Raw genomic sequence first — 26881 nt, 5'->3', positions numbered from 1 at the left:
TGATAAAAACTATTTCATGATATTTTTTACTTCATGACGTTAAAGAAAATAATAAGACTTATATTTAGCGTTTCCAAGGAATTAATATTTTTCTCGGATTGCAGGATTAATGTAAAGTCGCTCAAAAGCTCTCTCTCTCTCTTGGTGTAGAGTTTTGAGCGTCTGTCTGCAAGCTCAGACTCCGAAATACACTCAACTTCATAAGATCGTCGTCGACTTCAGCCATCTAGTGGTGGCTAGCAGCATCAACGTCAGACCTGTAGGTTATGATTCCCACCTTCGTGAATCCATAGTTGATCTTCCCGGCTTTTCAAAAATTCGATATACATACTCGTATTCCTTTGTTAGTAGCAACAGAGTCTGGAGCCTCGAAGGACTTGACGAATGTAGGCTGTATTATGTGGTCTGGTTGCGTTGGTCCGGCCGAGTTCAAAGCCTTACTCTTGCACTGGATAGGATGGCTTTCTTGTCCACCACTACCAACCTAGTTCTCAGTATACCTCCCCTAGTGGTCTTGAGTATAGCCGCTTTGCAAAGTTCGACCGATCTCTCGCCATCGAAAGCAATCATTTTAATTTGGCCTTGGTACCAGTCGGCATGCGGATTGCTTACTAGCACCTGCAGCGTCAGCGCAACTTTCTCCAACTCAATTGGGCTCTGGGAATTTTTCTTTCGGGACCTCAATCATTCAGAACACCAATGATAATGCGGTTCCGGACCAAATCCGCAAATGATTAAGCGGGTGTCACACTCTCTTTCTTCGGCGTTTTGACTGACGACTTATTCTTTTTAGTTGACCTCTGTCTCTTGGTTGCCACTGCTGGGTGTTCAAGCTTAAAATTAAGTAGACTTTTTTCGCGTAACCAATGGAATTCTAGAGTTCAGTTGTAAGCTCCTGATTGATTGGGGGTTGCACTTGTAAACTTCTAAGCAGGTCGATAGCATGACGCTTCTCCATATACCTGGCTTTCGTTGGGTCACTGACCTTAAAAGTAGGCTATTTTTAGCAGATGCACTACTGGCAGCTCCACATTTGTCATCTCTTTGTAGCCTTACTTTGGTTGCTGCTTTCCTGGAACGAAGCTTAGCTCTAGCTCCAGGGCTAGTGCCAGCCTTTACACCGAGACCAAGCTTAACTTTTGTCTATGAGCCGGCTACTTTCGAGCTCGTTACGAATGCTGCTCCTTTCTGGGAACATCTAGTTCCCTTCGGTTTTTTTTCAGAAAATCCGCACTCCTTTAATTCTTTATTATTTTTATTACACTGGTTCACTTGCGCTTAGCCTCCGCTACCTAATTAGGCTCTCATATTTCGAAGGACATTGGTTATACGTAAGCTCCGTTCGAGACTGTACTGTTTGAGAGCCGAGAACCGGGTTGATCGCCGGCACGGACCGCATGACACCTTTATTCTGCACTTTTTTTAATACCTGCAACCACAGTAAGACGTCTTATTTGCATGTTATGCTATTGAGGAGCAACGAACAACCAACTGAGGAGTCAGACCTTGGCTAGATACCACCCCACTGCAACAGGGACGAACTTTGAATTCGTCCCGCTATCGTCGTTATAGTGTGGTATCTATTATCAATCGGCACCCCAGGTTGGTGTTCAGCTGTGGATTTTTGCCGACCATTTCTCTAACTTAATGAAATAAATTAATTCAAATATTAAGCAGGTGGCAACCCTGCACAAAAAAATTTTCAATTATAAATAATCTTTTGTCGATTTTCGGTTTGATAACTGTGTGCCAATCATTTGTCACTGTGGTAACAATTTTTTTATTTTTAATTTAATTAAGTGGCAACTCTTGCAAAAATTATCTGCAATCTTTCTCACAATCTTCAATCATAGTGTATGCAATGTTTCTTAACCTTATAAAGCAGTATTTAAAACATTTTTAATTATTTTATATTAAAATTTGTATAAAACCGGTGGCAACCCTTGTTTTCGAAAAGTATAAAAATTTAAAAAATAATGAAAATATAATTTTATTATCAATGATTTATAGTCCGTAGGCATCTTTTCTTCCGCGATCATTTTTTAAATAAAAAAAAAATTGTTTTAACAGGTGGCAACGTTCATAATTTCTTTTAGAAAAGTATTGAAAATTCCGAATAAAAAATGGAATATATAATCACATTATTTTAGATGTATAGAGCATAAGAGTATTTTCCTCCGTGCCCATTTTTATGACCGCCAGTGTAGCCATACTACGAATATCTAATATAATAATTGTACGTCCGATATATTTGTATGTATTGTACTCGTCTGCAGTTTGTATTTGTACAGAGCAAATATACAAATAATTGTGTTTCCAACAACATTTTTTCGAAATTTTTTGCGCTTCCGCCACTTTAATACATAAACCGGATATGAACACATTTTCATGATTGTCTCTTAAACTCATTGCTTATTTACTACACAAACATACCTACATACATACATACAATAGAAACACTCATACATAAAAACACGCCCACCTTTGTACATAGATCTATAAACACACAAAGAAACATACCATCTTCTCAGATAAACTTGAACTATTCTTCTTTCGCTTTGCACGCTTCTCAATACATACCTACTACAATATTTGTAAATATATATATGTATATGTCTATGCGCTTATCAATGTCTAATAACACACAAAACTAAAGAAGAAATCTAATATCTTCTCTCATTATACAGAAGATGAAATGACCAAATCGGGCAGCGGACCAATAAAGTCGCCAACAAAGACACGCAATCGCAACGGTTCGACTACCGAAATGGCAGTGGATCAGCTGCAGGCCAGCGAAAAATTGATTGCAGGTAAGTAAAGTGCAGGAGTGAAGAGTAATTTATTATTAGAGCGAAAATAATATTAAAAGCTTTGGACCCACTTCGAAAAAATAATTTTTTTTTTCGAATATTAGTGTATCTGTAGTTTCCTAAGCGGCTTCTTTTCAATATGCTCTGAGGAAATTTGATTACGTTGTAAGTAAAGTAAATCAGTTAGGTGTCTCAGATAGACTCACCAATATCTATTGTCAGTCTTTTAGAGAAAATTTCTGGTGCAGCAAAGACAGGCTCAAAACTTTCTAAAAGCTCTTGTCAACACAAGAGAAATTAATAAAATATTAAGCATACCAAGCTGCTCTCTAACGGCCCTTGCATGGTTTGAACCATATACATACTTTTTCTATAAAATTTCGGGTTCGTCATTTAGGGGAAAGCTCCACAAAACAATTTTTGGAAAATTTATTCCATATTTTTTTCATCAATTGAGAGACTCTATAGGATCCTTCTCGACTTTATTGATCTGGTTTTCCGATGCTTGGTTATCTGCAGCATTGGCGTCAGACTTGTAGGTATAATTCTCACCTTCGTGAATCCATAGTTGATCTCCCTCCACTTTTCGTCAGATTTTCGATGGATTACTTTGTTAAGAACAGCTGGATATGCATTGTGTTTCTTTTGTTCTTCACGTCAGATTCTGATTCGAAGGCCTTAAAGAATTTCCAACCCTCCGCGGGCAGATTTGGATCACAGGCACTAGTGAGCCCTAGCCACTGGCCTGAACGTGATATCTTTAATGTCCACCGCTACCAGTCTTCCTGTGTATATCTTCCCTACCTTGGCTATAACCGCTTTGTAAATCTTTTTGATTTGGCGTTGGTACCAGCCGGCATTCGTGCATGACGGTGGTGCACCCGGATTACTTGATTGCCGGAGCTTCCATTGGGCTCTGGTAGTTTTTTATTCGAGATCTCACTCTTCCAGTAGACCAATAATAATGTGGTTCCGGGCCACATCAGCAAATGATTTTTCTTCGGCCTTTTGGCTAACGGATTCTTCAAAAGCTCCCAAAAATAATTGAACAGTATTGAACTAAGGTTTTCTTTCGAAAATTATTTCCGATCGACGATGTTTTCAGAAGATTTTACACCTTCGAGGGGAGATTCATACCCGCTGTTATTGCTGTTTTGAAACCAAAAAAAATAACCTTAAAAATTATTTGGAATTATTTTTGAGCTAATAGTCTTCGGTCAGATAAGAACTGAGTACGTTCCGTTTCCGTAGATCCAACTTTCGTTACAACAGGCTATAATGTATGTCAGAATTTTTTGTCGAGGATGCTATGCTGTATCGTTTTTTTAGAAGAGTACTGTTCATCTTGGCTTCTGAGAGACTTTTAAAGAGCTTTGATCTCATTATCGTCCTATTTTCAGACGGCCTTGGCAAAAACTGCGTTTAGATATCTTTAAAAAACTACTTTGGAAAATTAATATTGAAATTATTATATAAAACGGACTTTCATTTACTATACTACTCTAGGATCGCTATTGTAGAAGTGATGGGTAGTAATCTGAGCTTTGAAGAAGATTTTTGCTCTCGTTATCGTCTCACTTTCAGAAGAGCTCCCGAAAACTACGACTAGATACCTATGAAAGGTTTTAAACTAAAGCCTGTCGGCTCTAGCTCAGATTAAGTTATCGAATCCATACACCAGTTTTCTAATCAGATAAAATCCCTACATCAATCCGTCTCATATTGAATTCGTTCAATCATTCTTTCTAATGCTCAGCTGAAAAGAATCTTTGTCTAATTATTTTCCTACTCTTTTTTCCACCAGAACTCAACGAGACTTGGGAGGAAAAATTAAAACGCACCGAAGAGATACGCTTGCAACGCGAAGCTGTCTTCGCTGAAATGGGTGTAGCCGTCAAGGAGGATGGTGATACCGTTGGTGTATTCTCACCAAAGAAAACACCACATTTGGTCAATCTAAATGAAGACCCGAACTTATCGGAATGTCTACTCTACTACATTAAAGACGGCATTACGCGTTTGGGCACACACGAGGCCAATGTGCCGCAAGATATACAATTGTCCGGTTCGCATATTTTGAAAGAGCATTGTACTTTCGAAAATCGTAGCAGTACCGTTACGCTCATACCGCACAAAGATGCTTTGGTCTATTTGAATGGACGCAAATTAGTCGAACCGGAGGTGTTGAAGACCGGCTCGCGTGTTATACTCGGTAAAAATCATGTATTTCGCTTCACCAATCCCGAGCAGGCGCGTGAGTTGCGCGATAAGATCACTGAGAATGCCGAGAACGAGAATGAGACGGAGAAGTGCGACACCCAGCAGGTGGACTGGAATTTCGCACAATGTGAATTGTTGGAGAAGCAGGGCATAGATTTGAAGGCCGAAATGCAGAAGCGTTTGGATAATTTAGAGGAACAGTACAAGCGTGAGAAGATGCAGGCTGATCAGCAGTTCGAGGAGCAGCGTAAGGTGCGTGGTGGCTGCTGGCTTGTGTTTGTAGTTGAATTGTAATAAATATTTATTTTCATTTTAGAATTATGAAGCACGCATTGATGCGCTGCAAAAGCAAGTCGAGGAGCAATCGATGACCATGTCGATGTACAGCAGCTACTCGCCCGAAGATTTCCACCAGGAGGAAGATTTATACAGTAAGTAGCAATAAATAAAATATTTCTTATTATTTTCGTTTTAAAATACTATAAATTTAAAAAAGAAAAAAAAGTTATTATGTGCGATCCTGCCAGGAGTCGAACCTGGAATCTTCTGATCCGTAGTCAGACGCGTTATCCATTGCGCCACAGGACCGTTATAAGTTTTAAGCCATATGCGCGTGTTCAGTGTGAGCAAGCGTGATTCACGTTTTCTCTTTCATACAACTTAAAGTTTTTACAGTTTAGCAGCCACTGTTGTAATAGTGCTTTTGTCATGCTGTCAGCTGTTTGACTATCTCTCTTTCCAATGTTATGCAAGTGATGCCAACGCTTGCGAAAGTCTCCGTTATATACGGTACTAAATTAGACTTTAGTTTTTTTCAACAAAAATGGTCTCTGTTTTGAAAATGTGTTTTCAAACAATATTAAAAAAATATATATATTTTTTTTGTAAAATATAAAATAATATTCATCCATATACGCAAACTAATCCCTCAGTTCTTGAGATATCGCTTAGAAATTTTTCACACGTCCATTTTTCCCCAAAAAGCTGATTATTTAACGGAATTACCGATATCGGACAACTATAGAATATAGCTGCCATACAAACTGTACGATCAAAATTAAGTTCTTCTTGGGAAAACTTTTTTATTTAAAGAGACTTCTGTATCAAATTTGGCTTGGACTTTTCTCTAAGACAATGGTGTAATCTCCGAAAAAATTGTTCGGATCGCTTCACTATATCATAAAGCTGCCATACAAATTGAACGATCAGTATCAAGTTCTTGTAAGGAGAACTTTTTTATTTGACAAGGTATCTTCATGAAATTTAGCAGGCATTATTTCCTAAGACAATGGTGCAATTCCCGAAGAAATTGTTCGGATCGGTTCTTTATAGCATATACATAGCTGCCGTACAAACCGAACGACCAAAGTCAAGTGCTTCCATGGAAAATTTTTTATTTGGCGAGGTAACTTTACGAAATTTGGCAAGAATTGTTGTCCAAGGTAACACTTTAATTTCCAAACATATAGTTCAGATCGGAACACTATAGCATATAGCTGTCATACAAATTGATAGAAAAAATTTTTTTTCTTGTACAAATTATGTGAGTCTTTGAAGGGTATTAAAGCTTCGGTACAGCAGAAGTTAGCGTTTTTTTATTTTTTTATTATTATTTTTTGCTCTTTTTTTTAATTATTATTTTTTGCTCTTTTTTTTAATTATTATTTTTTGCTATTATTTTTATTATTATTATTTTTTGCTATTTTTTTTATTATTATAATTTTTTGCTTTTTTTTATTATTATTATTTTTTCTATAAAACATATTTATCCCTATTACCCTTTCCATCTAAATGGGTAGCGTTAGCACCACCTTTGTACAGTGTCTTCAAAACTATTTGCTTCCTTTCGTTTCAGCCAATCCACTGTATGAGTCCTGCTGGTCCGCACGCGAAGCCGGCTTGGCTGCTTGGGCATTCCGCAAATGGCGTTACCACCAATTCACCTCATTGCGCGACGATCTCTGGGGCAATGCCATATTTTTGAAGGAAGCAAATGCCATTTCCGTAGAGTTGAAAAAGAAGGTGAGTTCAATATTTTATTTGATACAATCCTAAAATACTAAAATCCGTCTAAAACAGGTGCAATTCCAATTCACACTGCTCACCGACACGCTCTACTCACCACTACCACCTGAGCTGGCCTCAGCCGCTACGCCATTGCAAAGCGAGGACGAGTTTGGCGCGCCACCAGTTTCGAAAACCATTGTGGCTGTAGAGGTGACCGACACCAAGAATGGCGCCACACACTATTGGTCCTTGGAGAAATTGCGGTAAGTGTAGTTGTAGTTTCTGTACAGTTATTTGCAATCAAATATTGTGTTTTTCGGAAGCGAGTTTGTGAGTAGTTCTATGTCTTCACACATAAATTTTAGTTTTCAAAATCGCAAACATTATTTTGGCCATTAAAATTCTTCTTAATTTTTTTTGGTAATGAAAATACAACACTGTCCTTAGTAAGGTTATATTTTTTGTTGTAAATTTAGATCCTCAAAGGCATTTGCAATGAGTTGCTGCAGGGGTAAAGTAGCAGCAGTTTTGTTACAATTTTTTTTTTTTTTTTTTTGTTAAATGCAAAGTAAAATTAAATTTTCAAATAAATTATATAATTATAATTTTTGGAACGTGCATGGTGGTTGTTCTGTTGCAATCAACGTAAAAAATTAAATGCTACTAAATTTTCTCAAAGCTTTCAAATTGAAGAGTAAACGAAATTTCGTAAAATTTACCGTAATATTTACGTCTATACCACCATAAGCGCTGCGCACAGCACTCGTACACTCATATCGCTCATATCACTTACTAACCTAACATTTTTCATTGTTCATAACCTACAATAATACAGTATTTTAGCTACATACATACATATCCTAGGCTTTACTAACAAAATTGTATGTATTTTTTCATTTTTATTTTTTTTGTAATTTCTTCAAACTGCTCGCCCTAACCTCACATTTACGCCCCGCCCCCCTCAAACCGACCACATTCCTAACTGTCCTACAAATTAACCAAAAACAAAAACAAAATACCAAAAAAAATTATTAAAAATTGTAACAACAACACATCAGCTATCGCTTGGAGCTAATGCGCCAAATCTACAATGTGGAGAGTCCACCATCGTCCATGCTTTACGACACGACCTCGCTGTGCGGTGATAGCGCTGTGCTTACGGCCGAGGCTCTGCATTACGATGGCATAATACCGTATACCGCAACTACAGTTACTACGTATAACGGCGCATACCCGTCACCAAATAATTCCGACAATACTCACACATACCCACAGTCCCAATTACAAATACAAAATCACGTTAACACTACATCATCGTCGTCGTCGTCGTCGCTGTTGGCGCCTTTAAGCGATAGCCTCTCGTCGGCGGTGCGCACGAGTCCGAAGAAAGCCGGTGCTGGCAGTTCACCATCTCGTCTTTCATTGGCTAACTTAATGCCATCTAGGTCTGCTTTCATTTTCGCTACAACGAGGTCTTTATTTTTAAATTCGTAATATTTGGAAAGCTCAAGCTTGCTATACTCTTTTTTCTGTTGTTGTTGTTTTTTTCTTTAAACTTATAAACATATGTGTTTATATATCTATTTTTATATTATATTATTATAGTTTTTGTGTTAAGTTTAAGTTTATGGAAGTTCGAAGCTCTCTTTAGTATTCCACAAGTTCAATATTGTAACAGGTCAATTGAAATATCCTCGGCCATAGTCCATAGTAAAACACATTTGTTTCGCAAAATCCGTATTTTTTTATTCAACATAGTTCCTTCCAAGGTGATGCACTGATTATAGCGACCGTCCAACTCTTCGAAACCATTTTGGTAGTACGATTTGTCCTTTGCTTCAAAATAGGTCTCAGTTTCGGCGATCACCTCTTCATTCGACAAAAAATTATTCCCAGTGAACATTTGAGATTCTTTGAGATCTGATCGCTGGGGCCCAGATCTGGAAAGCATGGTGGATGCAAAGGTAATTTGAAGCCAAGTTCATTGATCTTCGGCATCGTTTTCACTGACTTGTGACACAGTACATTGGCTTGGTGAGACAGCTCCTTCTTTTTCTTCAAAAGCGATCGCTTTTCCGCGATTTCGACCTTCAAACGATCCAATAACGTTATGAAATACTTGCTATGGATGGTCCTTCCTTTTTCGAGGTAGTCAATAACAATTATTAGCATCCCAAAATACGGACGGCATAACCTTGCCAGCCGACTGTTGCGTTTTTCCACGCTGTGGAGCGGGTTCATTGTGTACTGCCCACTCGGATGACTGTCGATTGGACTTCGGGAGCCATATTCTATCCATTGTCACAAATCGACGGAAGAGCTTGGGTTTATTAACTTGCATGTCTCCAAACACTGTTTCGAATCATCAACTCGTCGTTATTTTTGATCATAACCGAGCTCGCGCGGCACCCACTTTACCCAGAGCGCTTTCTCATAACCAAATATTCGTAAATGATAAGATGTACACCTTCAACTTATATCTCTGAGGTGCCTTTTATTTCGAGCAACTTCACTTTACGATCATCCAAAAATATTTTGTGGGCTTTGGAGTGAAACGATGGTGATCTCTTTTGGTCGTACACTGCGTTCACCGTCTTTTGGTTAGGTTAATCTGGAAGGCCAATTAGCCACGCAAAGACCAGTTTGGTTCTTTGCGATACCAGATAGAGCTTAAGATGTCCGCGCGAGTGTTAACAGACTCTGTGACCTCACTATCGATACCTCCTCCTGTGTATCATACCGTGGGGTACCGTTGCTAAGTCCAAGAGAAGTAGTCACCGTTTAGGATGGCTGCGCTTGACGCGAGTTTTAACAGATACTGCGACCTCACTGTCGATACCTCCTACACTGTATCATATCGTGGGGACCCCAGGTGCTTACAGCGTAGTCTGGCCAATACAGGAAAAGTGCACAACAGATGGTCCATTGTTTCTCTGGTGCCTTCTGGTGTCTTCTCAATCTGTCAGCCTCATCGTGCGGGCATGTGTCGCCACCAGACAGTGATCAGTTAGTAATCCGATGATGTTCCTACAGTCTCTTCTATCGAACGCCATTAGGAATTTTGTTTACTTCCGTTCTCCGTTCAGTACACATGACTTTTGCAGTTTAACTCCCAGGTAGCTCGTTCCATCGGGTTTTAATTTTATTTACCTTGCTCTTCTCGAGAACGTCGTATAGACAATGCATGAGTTTCCCAATGTTGACCGTCTTTAGATTCAATAAGAACGGTTTCAAAATAACTTATAGAGCTTCCCATAAAAATGAAACTCTTTAGGAGTTCTAAACGTAGGACTTATAAACTTTTAAAGAAGTTGAATGAAGGGGAAATTCGAATTTGTTCCAAGAAATACTTAGAAGTAGCGCTCTAAACTTTTTATTCAAGGAAAGAAAAGTAATAAAAAAATAATTATTTGCTGTCTGAATGTCTTGCACGATTTTAAACTTATTTTGAGTATATATTCTTTTGTGTGTATTTTTATGTTTGTGAAAGAAATTGCTTTATGCTTAAAAATAAGTTTTATAATTTAATTTTTTTGTGAATTATTCGTAGATATGCCTTTATGTTGTTTGTAAATGATAAATTTTGTGTTGTAAAAGATAAATGTGCCTTTGAGGAACGCCATAACATGAGCTGCTGAATATCAATTAACAAGTTTTCTAAACAATTTGTAGTGTTCCACAAGTTCAACTCTATATAAATTATAGTACAAGGCTTCGAGAAAAGCTTTGTTTACGCTTAAATGCAGTGCAAGGATCTCTAAACTAAATCAATACAGATCTGCAAAGCATAGATTTACGGAACCGTATTTAAATTTCATATTTCCAAAGCAAGATTGAGTTGCAAATGCATGACTTCATACTCAGCAACTCATTACCAATATGGTCTTAAATGTTGTTTCATTTGATTTGCATAAATTTTCAAGATTTTATTTTTCAATTTTCTTGTTTTGCGCCTAAATTGCACCAGCTTATCAAGTTTTTCTGCCTAAAATACACCACTTTCAACACTAACCACCTGTACCGTTGCCTCTTCCCGTTTTCGTCTTTAGACAACGCTTGGAGTTAATGCGCGAAATGTATCACAACGAGGCTGAGCTCAGCCCTACTTCACCGGATTACAATGTGGAGAGTCTCACAGGCGGCGATCCCTTCTATGATCGCTTTCCCTGGTTCCGTATGGTCGGACGCTCGTTCATCTATTTGAGTAATCTGCTATATCCGGTGCCATTGGTGCATAAGGTGGCTATTGTTAATGAACGTGGCGATGTGCGTGGCTACTTGCGCGTTGCGGTGCAACCAGTTTTGGTGAATATTTTTGAAAATTAGACATAAACGCACTTAAACTTACGCGCTCTCGTTCACTTTTTTGCAGGATGAGGAGTCCATTGACTTCAATAATGGCGTTAAGCAATCGGCGCGCTTAGTTTTCAACGAAGATGATGCCAAGCCAAAGTATCGCGCTCTGAACGAGAAGGATGATGTGCAGCGTTATATCGATAACGGTGGTTTGGACAGCAAGCTTGAAGGTAGGTGTATGCACTAAATCGATTTGGTGCTTGACTTTGCTAAATAAAAATTTAATAGAACTTGAGGATGCTGATTCCGGACGTGGCATTGATTCAAACTCAGCTTCTGAGTGCCAGGAAGCCAATGAAGAGCCCGGCGAGCATTTGCAGGTCGGCAAAGAGTTCACATTCCGCGTAACCGTACTACAAGCTACAGGAATAGGCGCTGAATATGCTGATATTTTCTGTCAGTTCAAGTGAGTTCTGTTGTGTTCGTGTCAAGCGAGCTGCTTTTATAATAAGCTTATACTTTTTTTTTGCGCAGCTTCTTGCATCGTCACGAGGAGGCTTTCTCCACCGAACCGGTCAAGAATTCTGCATCGGGCGCACCACTTGGCTTCTACCATGTGCAAAATGTAAGCGGTTGTAGTGCCTCTTCAATTGCCTACTTCTATTAATATGCTCTCAATTGGCTTGCAGATTACTGTACCAGTTACCAAATCGTTTATTGAATATTTGAAGACACAACCGATCATGTTTAAGATCTTCGGACATTACCAAACACATCCTTTGCATAAGGATGCTAAGCAAGAATTTGTCTCGCGACCACCACCACGTCGCATGCTTCCACCAAGCATTCCCATAAGCCAACCGGTGCGCAGTCCCAAATTTGGGCCACTGCCATGCCCATCGACGTCAACAGTTTTGGCCAAGCATGACGTCTTGGTTTGGTTTGAAATATGCGAATTGGCTCCGAATGGCGAATATGTGCCATCGGTATGTGTAATTACTTTCGGCGGCTCTACTGCCTAGGTAAATTTTTCTACAACTTGTTTTCCTACCCAACAGGTGGTTGAGCATAGCGACGATCTTCCATGCCGTGGTCTATTCCTACTCCATCAGGGCATACAACGCCGCATACGTATCACTATCGTACACGAACCGACAGCCGAAGTGAAATGGCGCGATATACGTGAGCTAGTGGTTGGACGTATACGCAATACGCCCGAATCTTCGGATGACTTGGATGAGGACTCGTGCGTTTTGTCGTTGGGCTTGTTCCCCGGTGAAACTTTGGACGTACCCGGCGATGACCGTTCATTCTATCGTTTCGAAGCTGCTTGGGATTCGAGCTTACACAATTCCACTCTGCTGAATCGCGTTACACAGGCTGGCGAGACAATTTACATTACTTTGAGTGCTTATTTGGAGGTAAGTTTTGTGTAATTTACTTTGTTACAGTGACTCAAAAAATAATAACAAGCGCAAAGTCTTGTAAATGAGTTGCTGAATGTGTGCTGAATAAGTTTATATAATGTATATGCATATTGCCATTATAAAAAGTTATTTAATAGTGAATAATATAACTTCGAATACAAAAATATAAACTTTATATGCGCTGAATTTGTGCTGAATCAACAAACAATTGGTTAACAATGTATTTTGTTGCTCAAAATGTTTTCATATTGCAAAATTATGTTTGCTGAATTTGCGCTGAATTAGTAATAACAAGCGCAAAGTTTTGGAAATATGTTGCTGAATAAATTTAGATAATATGTATTAATATTGTCATTATGAAAATCTGTTTAGAAGTGAAAAATATATTTTCCAACACCAAAATATAAAATTTACATACGCTGAATTTGTGCTGTATCAACAAACAATTTGTTAACAAAGTATTTTATTGCTCGAAATGTTTAAAAGAGTAGGTAGTATTGCAAAAATGTTAAATAATGTTTACTGAATTTGCGCTGAATGCAATGAAAAATTTTCAATATCTGTACACGTCGAATATTTTGTCATAAAAACCTGTTTAATAGTGAATACTATACTTTGAAATACAAAAATATAATGTTTACATATGCTGAATTTGCGCTGAATCAACAAACTATTGGCTGACAATGTTTTTTTGTTTGAAATGTTTTAAAAAGCAGTTAATATTGCAAAAAATTGCAAAACTGACAAATAATGTTTGCTGAATTTGCGCTGAACACTTTGAAATTTTTCAGTAACTTTATACGTTGAATGTTTTTTCATAGCAGGTACACAATTATTCATTAAATAAGTGCTGAATTTATTAATTAAATAAAAGCCTTTACTAAATATCATAAATATGACCTCTGTCATTAATAACTCGGGGCTTACAAAATGTTGATTGAGCTGAATTGGTTCGCATTTGTCTAAATATAATAAAAATTCACTTATCATGTACATTTAAAGTTCTAAATTCATTTCATAAACATATGCAATACGCTGAATATGTGCTGAATATGCCAAAAAACGATTTTTATATTAATCCAATTTATTTTGCAGCTCGAGAACTGTGCGCGCCCTGCTATAATCACCAAAGACCTCAGCATGGTCATTTACGGACGCGATGCACGCACCGGTCCACGTTCGTTGAAACATCTATTCTCCGGACAGTATCGCAATCCGGAAGCAAATCGTTTGTCTGGCGTGTATGAGTTGTCATTGCGTAGAGCCTCTGAAGCAGGTAGTCCAGGTAGAAATTCTTAACGTAGTGTTGGTTGTTTGTTATTTGCCGTTCGAAAGCGTTGTTTACCATCTAATGCTTGAAGCAGCTAATCATGCAATTATCAGATCGAATACAATAGCTCATTATTACAAATTTTCTTTATAAAAAATAAAAATAAACTGTTGAGAAGCTTCAAAAGTTCCGCTTTCGCTACGCGCTCACAAAAAGCTCACAACTAATGCGCTCATTTTCTTTCTCTCTCTCTCTCACGCGTGGCGGAAAAAGGTGTGCAACGACGTCAGCGACGCGTCTTAGATACCAGTTCGACTTATGTGCGCGGCGAGGAGAATCTCTCTGGCTGGCGGCCACGCGGCGATTCGCTCATTTTCGATCATCAATGGGAGTTGGAAAAGTTGACGCGTCTCGAGGAGGTGGGACGTGTACGCCATTTGCTGTTGTTGCGCGAACGTCTCGGCATGGATACAAATCCAAATCCCACAACCAAAACAGAGAAGGACGTCTGTAATTTGGCAGCGCGCGCCGCCACCTCACCGGTACATATGGTCATACCGCCATCACCACAGACACCCGTTAAGGATCCACAACAGATTGTGCCCGAACGGGAGTACAATCAAAGAGAGCAGGAGTTGATGATGAAGTGCTTGAAGCTGGTGCAGGGTAAGCGCTGTACTGATGTTGTCACTGTATAAAGTTATTTTTATCTGTTTTCACTCACCACAGGCACCTACAATAAAGCAACAGATCCCACAGCAGAGCCAGCCACACAGTCGGATGTGTCGCCGAGTGATGAGGGCTGCGCCGACATGACCGTTAGCTGCATCTCCAGCAACTCTATCGAGTAAGTAGTCCGTTTTTGAGTTAGTGTTTGCTAATACCCGGCAGCTGTTTGCGATTGCCCACTTCTTTTGTTGGAAATCTTCAGTTTTCTACTTGAGAAAGGAAAACGATTTTATACCTTTTTGTTTACCAACAAAATTCTTGTCGAAAATATTTAAACAAAAATATGTATCTGATACCTAAATTTTTACTCTGCTTTTGTGTTCTTTTTCTTTTTTATATATTTGTGTGTAAATCTCTTGATTTGGTAAAACTCAAAACAAATTTCAACTTATTAGAACAACACCAAAAATTAGACGAAGGTAATTTTCTTATTTATTTCAAATTTGAATTTGTACGAATTTTTTTGTTGCTTTGCTTTCGAAATTTTGTATTTTTTTTACTGTCACATTAACGGTTAAAGCTTTTTCTCATCAAATGAAGCGTATTTTTCAAACAAATTGTATATCTTCCAGTAAAACTCTGTCCAAACTTCGAAATTCGCATATTCAGCATTATTTCCAGTTATATAAAGATAAATATAACGCGCTGAATATGTTTAAAAATATGTAATAGCGCTGAATGAAACACAGTATAATTAATTAAATATTATTTGGCCAGATATCAAATATTTTATCGTGCTGAATTAGCTGAATACAAGCATTTACACTACTAATGAGTGCTAGAGTTGAGAAGAATATTTCTGCCGACCAAACGTATATCTCCAAGTAAAATTGCGCCTGAGCTTATGCAATACTTCAAAATTCGTATATTCAGCATTACTTCCAGTTATATAAAGTTAAATATAATGCGCTGAATATCTTTTTTTTTAAAAAAGATGACATTAAATTAAAACAAATACAATGAAATAAACATTATCTGGCCAGATAACAAAAATTTGATGGTGCTGAATTAACGGAATACACGCATTTACACTATAGAATGACTGCTAGAATTAAGAAAAATATTTCTGTCGACCAAACGTATATTTTCCAGTAAAATTGTGTCTGAGTCTATGCAATACTTCGAAAATCGTATATTTAGCATTATTTCCGTTTAAATAATGTTAAAAACAATGAGCTGAATTTCTTTCTTTGATAAAATGCATTGGTGCTGAATTAAAAACAAACTTAATTAAATAAATATTACACGATTTTTTTCAAGTTATCATAAATTTGATAGCGCTGAATTAGCTGAATCTAAGTATTCGCGCTATAGAAAGGTTGCTAGAAAGAAAAAAATGTTCGTCGTCCAATAAATAAAATTTGCTGAAATTTAAAAAGTTGTTGTAGTATTAAGTGCTGAATTTATTATTTAAGAGAGCACATATGTATGTACATATTTCACATGATTTTGATTAGCTGCATAGAATTATGTAACTTTCAGTATAACTACTCTCAATGTATTTTATACAAAAAAACAGAATAAGCAGATTTAAGCTTGCTGAATATATGGTAATATGCTGTTTTAAGCGCTGCGGAATATAAAGTAAGCAGTATAATTACTACTCAGTATAACTTCTTTCAATGTATTTTATATAAGAGAGCAGTATCAGTAGATTTTAAAGCGCTGAGTTACCAAAAACGTTTATTAAAGCATTTAGAATTTCATAGTGTGCTTCGAATAGAAGAAATTCCCGATGTGTTCAACATTTGTAAGCTTTATTAGAAGATTAACGCCAGCTGAAATTAACTAATTTTTGTTTTCCCAGCGCTGAATTGAAAAAAAATATCTTTATTTTCTTTAACTATTATTACAGTGTAATTAAGTGAAGAACTAATTGTTAATAGACGTGCTGAATTAGTTTTTAAATAACAAAATATATGCTGAATGAAGCTGAATTGGTTTAAACTGCATAGTTTGTGTTATAATATGTAAATAATATAAATATTCAATATTAAGGAGATTTGCTGAATTTGCTAAAGTTACATTAAGCTTAGATTTTAGGAATAGAGCACCAAAAAATGCGCTGAATTCATTTAAAATATAGTATTAGGTGTAGATCTTAGTTATAAGTGCATTTTTTGCGCAGAAATATATATGCTGAGTTAGCGGCAATAAGCTGAATAAGCTGAATAACGAAGTTTTCCATAGCTAAGTTCATTTACTTAAAAGCGTTCGAAAAATTATATTGATTTCTTAAGTAAGAGTACTCTTTTGCAACAAAAACACATAATTGTTGGAAAATTCCAATAAAACACACTATTGTTTGAAAATTACGCTTCCGAGAAGAGCACTAATAACTTAACACATATGCTTTACTAACACATTAGTCAAATAGTGAATCATTGCGATCACTTACTCACACATACACACATATATTTTGTATACTAAGCGTAAGCATTACTAACACATAATTTTACTCACCACTCACATACTCCACAAGTCGTCCTCTCTCTCCTTATCTCACCTACGGTAGTAAATACGAATTGCTTTTGTATAAGTCTATCAATGTTTCATGCGTACTTTTGTAAATTTAACTGCATTCTTCCCCACATTTTTCAAATTCTCAATGTACGCTTCTCACTTTACCGTTTTACATACTTCGTGCCACCGCGTTGTCTAAACTCTGCCTCATTGTTAATTTGCTGCGCCTTTTGCAGGTTATGTTCGCCCGATCGCGCTGATGCGCCCAACGGTTGGGAAGCGCCAGCACCCGCTACACAGCCGGCATTACCGCTACGCTTGTACGTACCCGAGTTGGAGGAGATTAGGGTGAGCGCTGTGGTGGCGCGCAAGGGTGTGCTGAATGTATTGGAACATGGCGGTTCGGGCTGGAAGAAGCGCTGGGTGGTAAGTGCGGAAGACAAAAAACGCTGTTTTCTTCTTTTATTGAAATCAATATTTTCTCGTTCAGATTGTGCGACGCCCTTATGTTTTCATCTACAAGTCCGAGAAGGATCCAGTGGAACGTGCAGTATTGAACTTGGCGACCGCACAGGTTGAGTGCAGTGAGGATCAGGCTGCGATGGTTAAGATACCCAACACATTTAGGTAAAAGATCTAAAATTTAAATTTTTTTTTGATTTTTGAGAACAAATTTTTCGAAATTTTTTGGAAATTGAAATTGTTGAAAAATAATTTTTTGCAAAATTTTTATTTAATCTTGTTTTCTTGCAGTGTGGTCACTAAACATCGTGGTTATCTGCTGCAAACATTGGGCGATAAGGAGGTACACGATTGGCTATATGCCATAAATCCGCTACTGGCTGGACAGATAAAGTGAGTAAAGTTTGCAAAAAAATTATAATTTATTTCAAGATTTAGTGGCGATGAGTGCTAGGTTGGTATGGATGTTTCAAACCCTAGAATCGTTTCTAACGTGAAAAGACCGAAATCGGGGTTTTAAACCTTGGTAAATTGTTACTTAGCCACTATCTTCACCTTCTTTATATCATAGAGCTCAGATTTCGCTAGTTGAAATGTTTTTTCCACTCTTCCCATTTTTAAATAAATAAACTTACAAAAATAATCCTTAATATGCTCATGTAACGACATTTTAGGCGTAGTGCGCCTGCGTGTATGCTAAGAGTTTGTTTATAAATAACTTCTTACTGAGTTTAGTGCTTTTTTCTATACACACTCTCAATTTTTCTTTAAGAAATTCAAGTAAATAAGTATAAATTAAAAAACGTTTATCAATTTCTGTGAAAAGCGTCTAAGAGTGTGGTAAATATTTTTTTTTAGAATTAGCTTTCAACTGTGTTTTGTGCAACTTATGCTTACTTTTCTTAAAAAATTCACGTAAATAATTATTTATTAACTCAAATAAGAATTCAAGAATATATACATACATATGTATATAGGCATTTTAGACAATTAGCGCCTGTGAGTATGCTAAGAATTTTTTTATAAACCTCAGACTGAGTACTGAAATATTTTTTTTTTTCGTTTTGTTCAATAAATTTACAAAAATAATCATTAATATACTCATGTAACGATATTTTAGTCGAAGCGCGCCTACGTATATGCTATGTATCTGTTTAAATTTTTTTTATTACGGAGTTTGGTGCATTGTTTTACACACACTATCAATTTGTCTTTAAGAAATTCAAGCTAATACGTATTAATGTACAAACCCATAGCAATTGAAGTGAAAAGCGCCTGCGGGTATGCTAAATATTTTTTACAATTAACTTCCAATTTTGTTTTGTGGAGCTTTTGCTAACTTTTCTTTAAGAAATTCACGCAAATAAAGATTTATTAACTCAAATAAGATTTCATGAGTTCATATACATATGGACTCTTTAGACAAATAGCGCCTGCGGGTGGGTATGCTAATTATGAACTTTTTCTGAGTTTGTAACTGGTTTCTGATTTCTTTTTTTATTTTCCAACAAACTGACTAGAAAAATTTTATAATTTAAGTTGTTATATTCATTGAAAAGGCAAAACGCCTAATAGTATGCTAAATATTTTTTACAATTAAATTCCAACTGTGGGTTTGTGCAGCATAAGCTTAATTTTGTTTAAAAAATTCATATAAATATTCATTAACTCATATAGAAGTTCATATATAGTCATTTTAGACAATTAGCGCCTATGGGTATGTTAAATTTATATTTTTTTTTATGAGTTTGAAACCAAAAACCGTTTCGTTTTCTTTTTGAATTGAATTAAATTACATAATAATTTAAGTAATCTGTTTACCGAAAAGTCAAAACGCCTAAAAGTATGCTAAATGTGTCATATATATATATTTTTTTTTTAATTTTGCTTTAATTCCATTTTTGCATTTAATTTTACTTAACTATACAATTTTTAAACGATATTTCTTTTTTCTGCACTTCAGGTCAAGACTGGCACGTCGCACACTGGAGTCGGCATCGCAAACCGCATCACAAATTCAAGCCACAACGGCGTCAAATGCACAGACAAACAACAAATGAGATACAATTACGATGGAATCCGTATTAGTGTTTTAAGGACAGCGTGTTTCTGAACAGTATATGCAAAAACAAAAACAAAAACAATATGAGATTACAACAAAGGAATAATTATGTATTATTTAGCTATAAATATTAAGATATACATATATATACACACACACATACATGCATATAAAGCGTTATATGCATGCATATGTGCACATAAACACACACACATACATACATATATGACAGGCTCATATATTGTACCATATGCTGGCGAGGTGAAAATGAAACTAATGATTACAGGAAAGTTAGCTAAAAGTAAAATAGTGAAAAGGAAATTAGGCCGTTATGAGACACACACACTGAGCGCAAGCACACACACACACATGCGACATACATGAAAAATTAGTAAAACATGTAAGTGCGTAAGGGAGCGTAGCAAAGCGCTGAGTATTTATGCAAAAATATTGACAGAAACATTTGGTCCGAACCGCTGAGGATTCCGTCGAGCGAAAGTCGTGCAGCAGTCGTTTTTGAATTTTTATGCTATTTTTTGAACGGACAGTGGTATTAAAGTGGTAAAAACGTGACAAAAGTTTGTTTGCATTCTAGTAGCGTGCGGTTTAGTTATTGTATTTGTTGTATTTGTAAAATTCGGTATATTTTGTAGTGAATTTTCGCATTTTCTCAAAACATAAAAATGCATAAAAATATTTATTGTATTTAAAAAAAAGCATATTCAAGAAAATATTTACTCATCCACTCTAATTGTGTGCAAAGAAACAAAAACAAAAACAAAAATAAAAATAAAAAAACAAAAAATTAGTGTAAGGAAACGCAAATATTGCAAAGTAAAAAGAAAAAACTTAAATACGCTTCACTGTTATCAGAAAAAAATTTATCAAAAATTATATAAAAAAACACTAAGCAACATGAACAAATTTAAATTTATTATAACTGTTAATTATTTATTTGTATATTTAATTTATTTTAATTGTAGGCAAGCATAAGTGTAAATTTAGACATTTTTTCACTTTAATTGTATTTATTTAATTATTTTGTTTTTGCAAAAATATGCAAATAGTTTATTGTAAATAGTTTAATTTCTGCAAACAACAAAGTAATGCAGCAAAAAAACAACAACAACAAAAAATTAGCATTTTATAATGCGTGTATACTAAATATGTGTTTAAAAATTTTAGCGTTTATGCATTAAAAATTAATTATTGTGCGTGTAGCAATTTATTTTCGCCCACAAAATACAGCTTTTTATGTGTAAATGTAGTTGTAATTGAGAATAAAGTATTGTAAAGAGCAAAAGAAAGAAAATAAAGACAACAGTAATATTTATAACGCATATGTATGTGCTTAGTTGTTGAAATGACGCTAGTTTAATTGGCAAAGCAAGACTTTGAAGTGAAATGGCTTAGGCACACACACACATACACAGTTGTATGAGATAGGCAATTGTTTTATTAAATTTAAATTTAAAAAATATAAATAATTTTTGGCCAGACTGCGAGAGTGGATTTATAAAACGAAGCGAGCTTAAAATATTGTTTTTTTAAACAATATATTTAAAAAAAATTATTTATTTATTTAAAATTTAAATATTTTTTTTAATATTTCTTTTTTAATACTTTTTTTAATAAAAATTCTTTTAACTTTGTTTGAAATATTTGTTTTGAAATGTTTTTTTTTAATATTGTTTTATAATTCCTTATAATTTAATTTAAACAATATATTAAAAGATCGGAAATTATTTATTTATTTAAATTATAATTTTTTTTTTAATATTTCTTTTTTAAATTTTTTTTAATGTTTCTTTTATAAAATTCTTTTAACTTTGTTTGAAATTTTTTTTAAATGTTTTTTTTTTAATATTTTTTTAAAATATTTTTTTATAATGCCTTATAATTTAATTTTTTTTTTAGAACGAGGAGAATAGGAAATATTTTTTTAATAATATATGTTTTTACGTTATAAAAAATTTTTAATAACTTTTTTTCAATATTTTATTTAATATTTTTTTAAAATATTTTTTTATAATTCTATATAATATTATTTAAATAAATACGAAAAGAGTAGGAAATAATTTTTTAATATTTTAATAATAGTTTTTAAATTAATTTTTTTATAATTAAAATTTTTAAAATATTTTTTATAAATATTCATAACATTATTTTTTTTTAAGTGAAGACAGCTGGAAATACTTTTTTAATAATATTTTCAATACTATTAGCTTAATAATATTTTATTTAATTAATTTTTTGTAATATTTTTCATTTTATAAATATTTATAATATGCCTGCTCTCTTCGTTAAAAAAATGTAATTAAATGATTTACAAAAAAACATTGAAAAAAAATAATATTTTTTAATGGTGTATATTTTTTGTATATTGTTAAACTTTTTCTAAATACCATTTGCTTAGTAATAATTGTTTTAAATAATTTTTTAAATTTGTTTTTTTTTTAATTTTGTTTTTATATTAATATTTTTATTTAAATTTAATTTAAATATATTGTTTTAAATACTATTGGTTAAATAATATTTTAAATCTTTTTAAAAATTTTCAACTTCGTTTTTTTAATAATTTTTTAATAATTTTTGATATATTATTTTTTAACAATTTTTTTTTATTTTTTTTATTAATTTTTAAATTCATTTCTAAATAATTTTTGGTGAAACTGTTTTCCGCATTAAAAATAATAAATAAATAATATATTATTTTGAGCGCTAAAGCGTTTAACTAAGCTCAAAAACATATTTTTAGCCCGCTTAAGCCCCGTATTGAGGTTAAGTTGCAAGTGTGGCCAAGTTTTTGAAATATTTTTCAAGATCTTTAAACTTAAATTTAAAAGTTTAGCAATTTATCTGCTTAACTAACCTCAAAAAACTATTTTTTTTTCTAACCAAATTGAGGTTAGCTACAACAGTCTGGCCAACTTTTGATTTTTATATTTTTTTGTTTTTTTTTCTTATTTTTAAATGATTTTTTATTATATTTTTTTTAATCTTTTTGTTTCGATTTTTTGAAAAAAAAAATTTATTATGTTTGTCCTTTTTAGTATTTTAAACTTCTTTAAATTCACTAAAACTAAGCAAAAAATTGAATGTATAAAACGCAAATGTAATTGATGTATTTAGCAACCAACAACAATAAACACTATGTTATATGTAAATCAAGTGGCCTACTAGGCGTTATAAAAGCACTAATATGGATTCCACCAAAATAAGCAAAACAAAAGAAAATAAAAATGATTTGCAAAACAATATATATACATATATTTAAAAAATATATATAATTGCAACTGTAACAAAAAAAAATAATTATTATAAAGAAAATATATAAAATAAACATAAAAATACTAAAACAATAAAAAAAAAAAAAATTATGAAAATTAAAAAAATAAAAAAAAAAATTATAACACTTAATAATAAATAAAAATTAAAAAAAAAATTATAATGACAAAAATGAAAAATGAATTATCTCAAATAAAAATATTTATTCTAAAATACATAAGTTCTTAAAGAAAATTAAACTAAATTATTAATTACAGTAGTTATGATTATTATTTAACAACTACTTGTTTATAAAAAACTAAAAAACAAACTGCTTATAATTTAAATTTTAAACAAAAGTATTAAAAATATATAAATAATATTATTAAAAACCAAAAAACAATAATTTTTAATTGAAAATAAATATGTATGCATACAGAAAAAAATTAAAAACCCAAAATTAGTTACTAATCCAACAAGTTAAAACATGTTGCAACACTCGGTGTGCAAGAACAACTACATAGAGTTACCAACGCGAGAAATATTTTGAAATTCAGCACGAAAAGAACCAACTAATTTACACAATGTACTGAAAGCTCCACTAAAAAGCGTTAGATAAATTAAATTTCGAAAAAAAATTCAAAAAGCTCTATATAAACCGTTATTTAAACGAGTGGTTGCTTTCTTTCTGACCTTTCTAAAGAAATATTTAAATGTTTTACCTTCTCAGCTTTCTTAAGTTGAATAGAGAACTCTCACTTAAAAAAAAATCTCTTCTTTCATAACCAAGTCCTAAGGCAATCTAAACTAAGGCCACATAAACTTCTCAAAAGCACAAGCAATCGTTGTAAGATTTTAGAAGTAGTAAAATATCATGAGTATGTCATTAACCACATCCCTCCATTGCAAATTGAAAAATGTTACGAAACAAATTTTACAAAACTTTTTTTTCTCAACAAATATTGTTAATTTAAAAATTTAACAAAAATGCCGTTAAATGATTTTGAGCGATAAAGTAAAGCATAGATGAAGTAAAAGAGTTACATGAAACGACATAAAAGTACCACAAACACCTAAATGTATGCAATGTATATAGTCTGCCACATTTCGAAAAAGCTCTCGAAAATATTTAAGCTTAAAAGCTCGGATGAGTTACAAATTTCTCTTAAAAAATGCGACAAGAGTTTAAATATAGAATGTAAAAATTTTCAAAAAAGCTCTTAAAATGTTTAAGCTCGAAAATTTGCAAGCTCAAGTTACTAAAGCTTTTTAGTTTAAAAAATTAGTGCTTGTAGTATTTTAAAAGGCAAATATTTATTTGAGCTTTAATAATATATTTCAGTACCTTCGAAGCTTTTCAAAAATCTTTATAAAACTTTTTAAAGCCTACAAAGCTAAACTACTAAAGCTTTTTAATTTAAAAGTTTTTAAATATAGTATTTTGTGCTGGGCTAGAATGTGATTATTTATTTGAGCTTTCAGTGTTTTTTTTCAGTACCTTCGAAAGCTTGTTTAGATTCAAGAAATTCGCGGGGTTGATATGCTTTTTAAAAAAGGTAGTATGGGAAAGTTGTGAATTTGTGAGCTTTACTATTTATTTGAATATGATTATTTGAAAACTGAAAAAAATCTTTATAAACGTTTTAAGCTTTCAAAGCTCTGAACAATTATTTAAAAGCTTTCACAAAACAACTTTAAATTGTGCAAGCTTTGAGACGCATACTTTTAGATAAGTCAAAGTGTAGGAACCCTATAAAGCTTTAGGTGTATATGGACGATAATAAACAAAGTGGAAGCTTTTTAAGCAAAGTAAAAGTTTCGTAAGCAAAGTGAAAGCTTTGTAAGCAAAGAGAAAGCTTTGTGAGTTAAAGCTTTGTAAGGAAAGTGAAAGTTTTTTAACAAAGTGAGAACTTTGCAAAGAAAGTGAAAACTTAGTATGCAAACTAAGAACTTTGTTAGCAAAGTAAAAACTTTATAAGCTTCGTAAGCAAAGTAAGAGCCTTGTATGCAAACGGTAAACTTTGTAACCAAATCCAGAGCTTTGTAAGCAAAGTTAAAGTTTTGTGGGCGAAGTGAAAGCCTTGTAGAAGTGAAAGCTTTCTATGTAAGGTGAAAGCTTCGTACGCAAAAGTTAGAGCTTTGTAAGTAAAGTGAAAGCTTTGTAAGCGAAGTGAAAATTTTGTGAGAAAAGTGCAACCTTTGTAAGCGAAGTGAAAATTTTGTGAGAAAAGTGGAAGCTTTGTAAGTGAAGTGAACGCTTTGTAAGCAAAGGAAAAGCTTCCTATGTAAAGTGAAAGCTTCGTGGGCAAAGTTAGAGCTTTGTAAGCGAAGTGAATGCTTTGTAAGCGAAGTGAAAGCTTTTGTAAGCGAAGTCAATGCTTTGTAAGTGAAGTGAATGCTTTGTAAGCAATGTAAAAGCTATGTATAGCGCGCTTTCGTTGTTCCATGCTAGGGAACGAACGTTAAGCGCATAGTACTGTAGGCAAGTTATGGTCTGAAAATAGAAATTAAATGTTTAAAATAAAATAATTCGAATGTTTAAAACACTTTTTTTCAAAACTTTTCCAAATTTTAAGCGCAGCTTGTGCTTTGAACTGACAATGTGTGCATAGTGAAAGCGGTCAGTTTATTGTTTTTTAATATTTATATTTTTTTTATTATAAAATAATAATTATTATTTGTTGAAATTATCGAAAGAACGGAACTAAAAAGTTTGACATTAAAACTCAAAACAATTATTAATGAAATAATGAATAAAAATCAAAGCAAAACTACAAACAAAACAGTTATTGATATTAAAAATTATAAGGAAAAAAATAAAATGTACAACACTTTCGAAACAGATATATACACTGACAAAAAATATATACACACTTACGTATATAACAAATAGTAAGAGGCAACAATAAGTTATTTAAATAATTGTCTTATACTCTGAAAAAATAAAGAAAAAAAAAAATAAAATTAAAATTCTACAAAAAGTGTGAACAGCATTATGGGCAATTGAACAGGCATTTAGGTGCGTTGCAGCAGAAAATAGAACTACAAAAACAGAAAAAAGTATATAACATAAAATTAAAAAAATATATATACAAACAAACCAATATAACCATCAAAAACACTCACAGCATAGCAAAAACAAACATACATACACATTAAAGCACACATTTGCATTAAAACACAAAAAAACTACATAACATAAATACATACATACATATATGCAACACTCATTATATAACTAAATGACATATAAACACAAAAATATCTACATATAAGTATAGTAAAATGAGGAAAACGGCGAAGCATTATATTTAAAGGATTTAAAAATAAAATGGAGAAAGTTGAGACCAATCAATAATATATACATATATACATATATATATACATATATAGATATACTGTGGAAAGCAGCAGCAAAACATAATGCAAATATGTATACATAAAGCGGGAATGAAGCAGTGAAAAATTATATAATAAATTGATATTAAAGGCGAAAAAAATGTATGAAAATTTATTCAAAGCTAAATGTGTACTATCTCAAGATATTATACGACGTGAGCGTATCACTATTATTACTTATTATTATTATATTATGATTATTATTACTATTATGATTATGATTATGAATAATATAAATAAAAAGGCTTTAAATAAAAATTGTAAAATAACCAAAGGCAAATTTAATTCACAAATATGACGAACGAAAAATGAAAATGGTAAGTCCCCTTAAGCCTTAAGGGGTTATATACAGTTAGAAGGCCGTGTATACAAATTTTTGGATTAATAAATTTAAAAGTTTTCTCAAAAAAAAATTCTGGAAAATTAAAGCGAGTTATTAATCCAAAAAATTTTACAATTAAAGCGAATT

The 26881-nt window shown here is 33.4% G+C and overlaps 1 protein-coding gene and 1 non-coding gene across 13 annotated transcripts in view; one reads left to right on the top strand and one right to left on the bottom strand.

Annotated features, from left to right (window-relative positions):
* LOC120770293 (kinesin-like protein unc-104) overlaps positions 1-20188 on the top strand; it is a 68607-nt gene extending 48419 nt beyond the window's left edge. For 4 of the 12 annotated variants that reach the window (XM_040097643.1, XM_040097648.1, XM_040097649.1 and 1 more), the window contains 19 exons: positions 2688-2810; positions 4615-5282; positions 5347-5461; positions 6886-7052; positions 7110-7300; positions 11087-11342; positions 11410-11563; positions 11622-11799; positions 11868-11958; positions 12023-12319; positions 12392-12754; positions 13856-14045; positions 14304-14696; positions 14760-14877; positions 15155-15178; positions 17459-17648; positions 17713-17849; positions 17976-18077; positions 19648-20188. In XM_040097643.1, coding sequence (XP_039953577.1) covers positions 2688-2810; positions 4615-5282; positions 5347-5461; positions 6886-7052; positions 7110-7300; positions 11087-11342; positions 11410-11563; positions 11622-11799; positions 11868-11958; positions 12023-12319; positions 12392-12754; positions 13856-14045; positions 14304-14696; positions 14760-14877; positions 15155-15178; positions 17459-17648; positions 17713-17849; positions 17976-18077; positions 19648-19744 — 3854 coding nt within the window. In that variant the 3' untranslated portion in view covers positions 19745-20188. The remainder of the gene's footprint in view (positions 1-2687; positions 2811-4614; positions 5283-5346; positions 5462-6885; positions 7053-7109; positions 7301-11086; positions 11343-11409; positions 11564-11621; positions 11800-11867; positions 11959-12022; positions 12320-12391; positions 12755-13855; positions 14046-14303; positions 14697-14759; positions 14878-15154; positions 15179-17458; positions 17649-17712; positions 17850-17975; positions 18078-19647) is intronic. The other 8 variants (XM_040097638.1, XM_040097641.1, XM_040097639.1 and 5 more) reach the window with 4 other exon arrangements.
* On the bottom strand, positions 5546-5618 carry Trnar-acg. The gene has a single exon. It is a non-coding gene; the product is annotated as a tRNA-Arg (tRNA).
* Positions 20189-26881: the final 6693 nt, after the last annotated feature.

Source organism: Bactrocera tryoni, chromosome 3 (assembly GCF_016617805.1).
Source record: "Bactrocera tryoni isolate S06 chromosome 3, CSIRO_BtryS06_freeze2, whole genome shotgun sequence".
Taxonomy (NCBI): Eukaryota; Metazoa; Arthropoda; class Insecta; order Diptera; family Tephritidae; genus Bactrocera; species Bactrocera tryoni.
The sequence above is the reverse complement of the archived record's forward strand: the minus strand, read 5'-3'. Positions and strand labels throughout refer to the sequence as shown.